The sequence below is a fragment of the Papaver somniferum genome, unplaced genomic scaffold (assembly GCF_003573695.1).
Source record: "Papaver somniferum cultivar HN1 unplaced genomic scaffold, ASM357369v1 unplaced-scaffold_18, whole genome shotgun sequence".
In the NCBI taxonomy this organism is placed as follows: Eukaryota; Viridiplantae; Streptophyta; class Magnoliopsida; order Ranunculales; family Papaveraceae; genus Papaver; species Papaver somniferum.
This window is the reverse complement of record NW_020627707.1, coordinates 4915173-4924553: the sequence shown is the minus strand read 5'-3', so window position 1 is coordinate 4924553 and position 9381 is coordinate 4915173. Positions and strand designations below refer to the sequence as shown.

The 9381-nt window shown below is 36.8% G+C and overlaps 1 protein-coding gene across 1 annotated transcript; it reads right to left on the bottom strand.

Annotated features, from left to right (window-relative positions):
- Positions 1-681: 681 nt before the first annotated feature.
- Positions 682-1200, bottom strand: LOC113337960. The gene has a single exon (XM_026583493.1). It carries the CDS (start codon positions 1198-1200, stop codon positions 682-684), a length of 519 nt encoding a protein of 172 aa, XP_026439278.1.
- Positions 1201-9381: the final 8181 nt, after the last annotated feature.

Below are 9381 nucleotides of genomic sequence, written 5' to 3'. Positions count from 1 at the left end.
AAATGCTCCTTCCGCGTTTTGGCCGGGAACAACTTCTTCTTCTAAGTTTGTATCCTCATAATCTCATTCTGATGATGGAAGTACCACGTATTCCATATCTGAACCCTCCAAACTAAACAAGTCCCCTGCCGCGCCTCCTCTACCAGGACACGCAGCAATGTGCTTCACAAGATAATTTCTTAGTTGTAGGTGAAGTTCTAGGTTTTTCAGAGATGACATAAATATACGACCATTAACGGCAGGTTCCGGAATCGGAACAGGAAGAACTCTGCCCCAATCCGTATCCCGACGTTCATGCTCGGTAATCATGTTGTGTAAAATAAGACAACATTTCATAATTAGGTTCAAGTCAGATTGGTGACAATACTTACAGGGAGATCCGACAATTCTGAATTTACCCTGAAGCACTCCAAAAGCACGCTCGACATCCTTTCTTTTAGCCATTTGATACTTGTTGAACCTCACATAGTCGGGAATGTCCAATGTCTGAGAAAAAGCTTGTACAATTGTAGTCAACTTTGGATAGATACCATCGGCTAAGAAATAACCCATATTGTATTGGTGATCGTTGATGACATAATTGCATGGAGGTTCTACACCCTTTAGCATGTTATCGAAAAGGGGTGAGTGTGCCAACACATTCAAATCATTGTTTGATCCAGGCATTCCAAAAAAGGCATGTCAAAACCACAAATCGTATGATGCCACCGCCTCTAATACCAAACTACTCTCTTTATCTTTACCCCGGTAAGTTCCTTGCCAAGCTACCAGACAATTCTTCCATGGCCATTGCATACAATCAACACTACCAAGCATTCCAGGAAAACCTCGGTACGCATTCTCAGCTAGCAACCTTTGAACATCTTCAGAAGTGGGTTCACGCAAATATCTTTCTCCAAAAGTCATGCACACGGTGTGGCAAAATCTTTTTAGATAGTTGTATATTGTGGTGGCACCCATACGAGTGTAATCATTAACACTATCAGCTGGCGTACTTTTGCATAAATATTTCATCACGGCACTTAATTTCATATGCGGAGAATGCCCCATAATACCGGTTGCATCTGGACGTTGATGCCATTCCGGATCCAGTTCAAGCAATTTTCCTAACAAATTCTCGAATAAGTATTCCCTCATGCCTAGACGTTGTTTGAATTGTCTAGAGGTATAACCGGTTCCAGGTATAAAATAATCATTCATCATTTTGCCATCATTCCACACTCGATCACGCGTTATTACACTACGTGTCTGTACCTCCCTTGGTATAGGTTGTCTAATAATACGCAATCATTCATCCAAACATAGTTGTGTAAACATTAGCAAAGTTTTCTCTTCTTCATCACTATCACTAGAGGTATCCAAATAGATTCCATGTTTGAATCTCAGATAAGAACGCATTAGACTCATTATGCACCTTAACAAACAACAAATATTGTATCAATTTGTGTATACCATACATAAATACAAGTCTATCAAGGTTTTACATTGATATTACAAACCTTTCATTCTACATAAATCAAGACACACAACAAATAATCATGGATTTTTCACTAAATATATGTTTTAATAACGTTATTGGATTGCATACTACATATACAACCAACCTAATATCAACAATTTCATCAAAATTAAAATCAAATTAATTTGAAACCCTAATATTAGAATCACTCACCTTAGATGATTTTTTGGATGAAATTTGAAATTGATAAATGAATTTGTTTCACCTTGTAGTAACGATAAAACCCTTTTAATTTAAGCCATCGAATCGCAATGAATCCATATGAAAATGGAAAGGGGGTAAGAGGGATTAGATAGGGTGTTGAGAGGATGAGAATTAGAGAAGAAGAAACGGTCGACTAGTGACGAGATTTGTGTACTTAAACCTCCGAAACGCATACTGAGTACCCGTATTCGGTCAAGTCAACGAGTTGACTTATACGCGTACTGAGTACCCGTTTGGCACTATTCATACGCGTACTGAATACTCGTTTTGTGTAGGGAAGGGATGAGAGGGCACCATAGCAAGCTTACCTTCCTTGTGCCATCCCTTCCCTACATTTGAGGGATATAGAGGGATAGCCAGCACCATAATGCTAGCTCTCTAGAAAGTATCAACTTAAATGGGTCAGATTGCAATGGCTGATCAATCCACTTAACTTTTATCTTGTACCAAGGAGGAGTCTGTTAAGGATCGAGCAAGAGAGAGGAGAGCACAAACGCGGAAGCATTAAACGTCTACATTGATAATAATTCGGTGTATTAAATTTCATGGATCAACGACCTATTTATATTGTTCACAAACTTGACGACCACTCAAGGTACTTTCCTAACTAAGATCAAACTCTAAACATAGACACTTTCCTAATATAACTCTCACAATTTAATGTGCATATCTCCTAAATATAGACTCTCATATATTATTTCCTAATACCCTCCCTCAAGAGGGAGCATGTAGATCACGAATGCCCATCTTGGACAAAAGAAATTTAACTTCAGTTTTCTTCTTCTTTTTTTTCAACACTTTTGTGAAAAAAAAATCTTCAGATCGTAGTTTAAGGACGTTTCGGTCCCCTTCGTAGTTTAAGGACATTTCGGTCCCATCTTCTTAGTTTAAGGACATTACGGTCCTCTTCGTAGTTTAAGGACATCTTTCGGTCCCCTTCATAGTTTAAGGACATTTCGGTCCTCTTCGTAGTTTAGGGACATTTCGGTCCTCTTTGGAAGTTTAAGGACATTGCGGTCCTCTTCGTAGTTTAGGGACATATCGGTCCTCTTCGTAGTTTAAGGACATTTCGGTCCCATATTCGTAGAATACTTCTTGTACTCTTGGTTTCTTGGTTTCTTCGATGGAATACTTTTTGTACTCTCTCGACAATTCATAGGATTTTAACCTACTATTGTTGTTCTTTTTCTCATCACCTCTTGGTGTTTGTTTTTTTTTCTTCACAACATGAATGTTGTTTCTTCTTCTCTTCTTCCAGTCACGCTATTCTTGCGAAACCTTCACACTTCTTTGTTCTTAAAGATTCTCTCACAATCTTTCTCTTGTTACGCTTCTGCCACAAGCAATAACTAACATCAATTCTGCTTTCTGCAACGTCTATGCCACAAACTGTCACACTTCTGCACCGTCACAATTCTTTTGTCACACCTACTGTCACAAACTGTGACCCTTTCTTCTATCACACTTCTGTTATTGTTCAACTGTAACATTTCTTTAGTTACGCTTCTGTAACTGTTCATTACTGTGATTGTTCTTTTTTTTTTCCGGCAAGCAATAATATCGGCTGATCTTAGGGTTGTGAAACCCCAAATCTCCAGCAAACGTCGCCTCCATAACTCATATCCATCAACTTCTAAATACCGATCAACATCTCTGTTTTCTTCTCTAGATCGACTGCAAATGGCCATCAGCACACTCTCATTTCCATACGCACCATACCGTCCCTGTTTCCTTTCCTTCCATCGTAGCCATCAATCACCGATGGCTCTTATCCATGGCATCACAGAGACGTATCAAGTATTCCTTTGTCATCCTCACTGCCACCATAAGCATGTCTTGGAGTTTCCTTTAGGTTCACCATTAATAGTAGCAACCCATCTTTCTCAATTCCATCGCCATCATGATCATCACCACAATCAGCAATACTCTGTCTCCCAATACAACTCCTACAGCAGCTGCTCTTCCATCAAGTTTTCATCACCAGCTCAAACTCTTTCTATGTATTTACCATCACGATCACCACCAGCAGCAAGCTCATGGCGTACTCAAGAAATCCATAGCATATCTAAGCACCTATCATCTGTTCTTCTTCAGCAACATCAACGAGAATCACCAACAACTCAAGACAATTCGAATCCCAGCATCTCGCTGGCAGCAACATCATCTTCTCTTCTATCGAGTTTCATCACCAGCTTGAGATCTTTTCTGTAATCACCATCATGATCGACCATGGTTATCAGCAACATCACAGATTCATGATCGATAACACCAAGCCTTCACAGCGTCGAGTATCTCTCAGTTTTATTCACCTCCAATGGTAATAGCGAAACTATCTTCTATTGTTGTCATCTTCAGCTCCATCAGTCACTGGTTGTGGTATCACTTCCAATCACTCATCGTCCCCATCGCTTCCATGCTCCATGCAGATGAGCATTGACCATAAACACATCAACTCAGGCTCAAACTTTTTTCAGCATCAATGAACTCGCCTAAACCAATGTTTTACCGGCAATGACCTTAGCACTTAATCAACAGCCCAGCTTTGACATATTGAACTTACAGACGTGATTCAATTACCAACGAACACTTCAGCAACAACAACAAGGCTTGAAAAACCTTCAACTTATTTCTTCTTCACGCAAACAGCAACCAAACAACGATTTTTTTTTTTTTTTTTTATAACCCTAAAACGAAAAACAATAGAACTTCTATATCTCTTTCTCCTTCTCCTCTCTCTTCCTCTCACCTGGCTCTGATACCATGTTAAGGATCGAGCAAGAGAGAGGAGAGCATAAACGCGGAAGCATTAAACGTCTACATTGATAATAATTCGGTGTATTAACTTTCATGGCTCAAAGACCTATTTATATTGTTCACAAATTTGACGACCACTCAAGGTACTTTCCTAACTAAGATCAAACTCTAAACATAGACACTTTACTAATATAACTCTCACAACTTAATGTGCATATTTCCTAAGTAATGGGTGTCAGCACGCTCTTGACAAGCCCCATAAGAATCTTTTTGTTTCTTGGATTCTTCCAATCAATCAAGTATATCAGTAGAAAAAGGACCCGCCTTGACAAGTGACAACAACGCCTTCATAGTAAAAGGGACATTAAGCGGTATCTTGTGATTTTTTATTAATGTGGGACATGATTTTTTTTTCTCCAATTTGACACAAAAGATTGGATTTGGGTGGTTTGGTATCATATCCTAAAATTTTTCAAATTGCCCCTTCCCTTTATTCCAATTATTATAACTACTTATGTATCCTATTTTTTCAAGGTATAATTGGCAACCAAATTTTAATATAACAAATCTAAGAATCCGTGCCTTGGAATTTTACAAATTTTATCTTGTTGGAATGGTTTTAAAAAGTATACGCAATAAGTACAAACAACAATATCAAATTTAGAGTTTTTACCAAAAATTCGGAGGGATTTGTATATCCATTATGCAAACACAAAATTGGTTAAAAAAACCAAAAAAATCAACAATTTCTGGGTGAAAAAGACATGTAAAATTTGATACTGTTTAAATGGACTAGAATGTAAAAATAGTCAAGATTAAACAGTTTCATCCTACCCATTTTCAAATATTTTTTCTTATTTTTAATTTACATCAGGATGCATCCAGTTTCATCCTCGCTCTTTTTTAAGTTTAAGCCTGGATGAATCCAGTTTCATTCTTGCTATTTTTTTGGTGTCCATTTCACTCATACTAATTTTTACTCGTCCATTAGAACCATGTATTTGGACAAATAACCCATTTTCCGTTATGCAAACCACCACAAAGGATACATAATACTTTATGTAGTATATTTTGGTTTATGCATCAACTTGTTTTTCGTTGCAACTAATAAAATGATGTACTCCCTCCGTTTCAAGAAAAATAATAATTTAGTTTAGACACAATTCTCGAAAATAGAATGCATAGTCATTATGCAAACCACCACAAAGGATGCATAACACATTATGCAACCATATTTTGGTTTATGCATCTGCTAATTTTCCGTTTAAGGAAAAGTGATACTTTTGCGCCGTGTCAGGAAAAATGATATTTTCGTGCCGATTTTTTCGGTCGGCCGTCCCATTGTGGCGGCGCTAGTTACTATTAATTTGTTAAATAAAATCGCATATTAGAATAATAGAATTATCTTACACAGCTGTTTTGATCAATAAGTGCCTAGAAATTAGTCATTTGATTTGATATCAGTGAGCCCTTTAAAAAGGATTAACGACATTCTCGATATTAAGTACTGAACGATCTAGATGTTTTTGTTATATACTCACTGTCATTTCTCTTTTTTCTTGCTGGGTTAACTCAATGTCATTTCACAAATTTGGATTAAGGTTTCCCACCGCAAAACACTAAATTTGGTTTGGTGTCTTAATATTCCAACAGAAATACGAGGGATTTGTTCATGTGACCGGTGTACACAAACTTTTCTCTAAAATTGCCGTTGCATATATATGATGCGTCATCATATTTTATTAACGTGGGAATTAAGTGTTTGACTCTCCCCTCACTTTCTTTTATTCAAATGACCTTTCCCTTAAAACTCAATTTTAAAAACGATCGGATTTCTTTAACAAAAAGTTTTAACATAGACTTTTGACAAAACTTACTAACCATAGGATCATACGTATTGAATGGTCTAGGTGTTTGATGACTTGTCACTTATTTTGTTTTTAATTTGTGTTTGGTCAAGAACAGATCAAACTTAATTTCCGTCGTCTCCTCATGTTTCTCCCTTTGATATGAAACTCGAAAATTGTAGCCTTAATTCATTTTTTCCTCGTAAACTTGAATATATCTGTCATCGGAAACATCTTATCATGACTACAGTCCTATATATTTATTTTTGATCGATCTGTGATTATTCATCTTCATATTATTGATAACTTGTGTAGGATCAGAATTTCGCAACGACAACGTTTTAGCGAAATCATCAATGACACAGCACAACAGCGTTGCAGAACAATTTCAGGAATAAATGACGTCAGCAAAGATCACGAGAAAGATATGATAGTTCTGCGAAAATTAGAGAGTTTGTGAAATTAACATTTGTAAGGTTGCGAGAATATCGCAGATCATATCCGACAATAAAGGACAGATTAGCTGTCATCCACTATGTATTTTCTTATAAATAGTCGTTCGAGTTGTAAAGAAGGAGAGATATTTTTTGAGTAAGAAACAAGTAAATAGGAGAGAAACAGTTCAGAGCACAGATCATTCTTGACTTCTTTATCTTTCATTCAAAGATTTATCAATAAAATTAAGAGTGTAAACTTAAAAATGAGTTGATCAACAATGAAATCATATGAGGGGTGTAGTGTAGGATTTCCTGCAACTACATAATGGCGCTAGAAACAGGGACTGGAGATCGAAAGTTGAAGATTGTTGTTGAAGATATTCAAATCAAGAAAGTGATTAAATAAATCAGTGAAACGGTTAGAAGAAAGATGAATAGAATTAATGTAGATGACAAAAGATCGGAGTGTAATATGATAACAAAAACGATGATTAATGAATTCCATGAAAACATCAAAGAAAGAATACATAAACGAAATTTTGAAGGAAGGAAAGTTATGGCGGTAGAAAAGACATCACCCTTGAAAGATTGGGAAAAGCAAAAAATTACATTCATGGCGGCAAATACCAAAAGAAAATTTGAACCACACATCTCCATTGGTTCACAGTGCCTATTGCGAAAAAAGAGAAACAACGACAAAATCCACAGGAGAATGGATATTGAACAGAACTTTAATCGATACAGGAAGTTCAGTGGATATAATATTTTATCACGCATTCCGGGGAATGGGATTTAAAGATGAAGAAATGTCCAGTTCAACATATTTTGTTCACGGCTTTGGAAAATCCACAACAAAACCTAAAGGAGAGATAGTGGTACGAATTCCACTTGGAGAAATCGAAACACATGTAACGTTGTGCGTGGTGGATATGGAATCGCCATATAATATGTTATTAGGAAGACCATGGATACATGCGATAAAAGCTGTGGTATCAACGTTGCATCAATGTATTAAATTCCCACCAAATGGAATAGGTGAAATCAGAGGAGATGTTGACAATGCGAAATTATGTCATCAAATTGAAGTAAAGCATTATGAAGGACAAGCAAAAAAGAAACAATTTCGCAGAAATTGGCAAAGGAAGCAAAGAAAGAAGAAGAATTTAGAGTATATATGATAAGGGCAAAAGAAGGCAAAGGAATACCCAGCGAAATTTCGGAAGAAGGAGAAGGACCTATGAAAATAAAAGAACCAACACCAATGGGAGAACCTAAACCCACTTACACTGCCGCAGAACCAACAAAAGAAATAAACGTTGGGACTATAGAAGAACCTCTAATATTGAGAATTGGAACCAAAATGGATATGGAAGAAGAAGAAAGAACTGTTAACTTGTTGCGAGAATATAAAGATGTTTTCGCAGGAAACATGGATGAGATACCGGGAATAGATCCATCAATTGCATGCCACAAGTTGGAGATTAACAAAAATGTGAGACCATTTAAACAGAGAATAAGAAAAATTGCAACAACTTATCATTCCCAAATAGAAGAAGAATTACAGAAAATGCTTGAGGCGGGAATCATAAGAGAAGCTAAATACCCAGAATGGATAGCGAATATGGTCATTGTCCCAAAGAAAAACAAAGGAATCAGGATTTGCATAGATTTCACTGATTTAAACAAAGCTTGCCCCAAAGATAGTTTTCCGTTACCAGATATTCCTCAAATGGTGGAATCCGCAGCGGGAAATGATAGGGTATCATCTTTAGATGGATACAAAGGGTATAACCAAATCCCTCTCGCTGAAGAAGATCAAGAACATACTTTCTTTGCCCTAGAGGTTTATATTGTTACACGAAAATGCCATTTGGTTTGCGAAACGCGGGAGCGACATACCAAAGAATGGTAGAGAAGGTGTTCGCAAAATGGATACACAAAACATTAGAAGTATACGTGGATGACATGTTAGTAAAGAGTAAAGAAGCTAAAGACCATGTACAAGACCTGAGGGAGATTTTTGAACAAATGCGGCAGTATAACATTAAATTGAATCCTGAGAAGTGTACTATTGGAGTTGCATCGGGAAAATTTTTAGGCTACATTGTATCAAAGAAGGAATACAGGTTGATCCAGAAAAAGTGCAAGCAGTTCGTGACATGCCAACACCAGCAACAATAAAAGATGTACAGAAGTTGAATGGGATTCTAGCTTCGCTGGGGAGATTCATTTCGCGATCATCAGACAAATGCAAATATTTTTTCGATATACTCAAGAAGGGTGCGAAATTTAAATGGACTGATGAATGTGAAAAATTTTCAAGGAATCAAAGAACATCTTATGAATACAACTATTTTACAAAAGCAGAATCAGGAGAAAATTATTGATCTATCTTGCGACGACGTCGCATGCATTAAGTGTTGTGTTATTGCGAGTAGACGCAGGAGTGGAGAAACCCATTTATTACATTAGCAAAACTTTTAATACTGTGAGAAGAATTACTCAAAGATTGAAAATTAATCTTAGCATTAGTTTATGCATCATTTAAGCTCCGCATATACTTTCAAGCACACAAGATAAAGGTATTAACAAAAGTACCAATTGAATCAGTGATGAAGAA

Bases quoted from the DNA above. Each gene is read 5' to 3' on its own strand.
- LOC113337960 (XM_026583493.1), bottom strand. From the start codon at position 1,200: ATGAATGATTATTTTATACCTGGAACCGGTTATACCTCTAGACAATTC.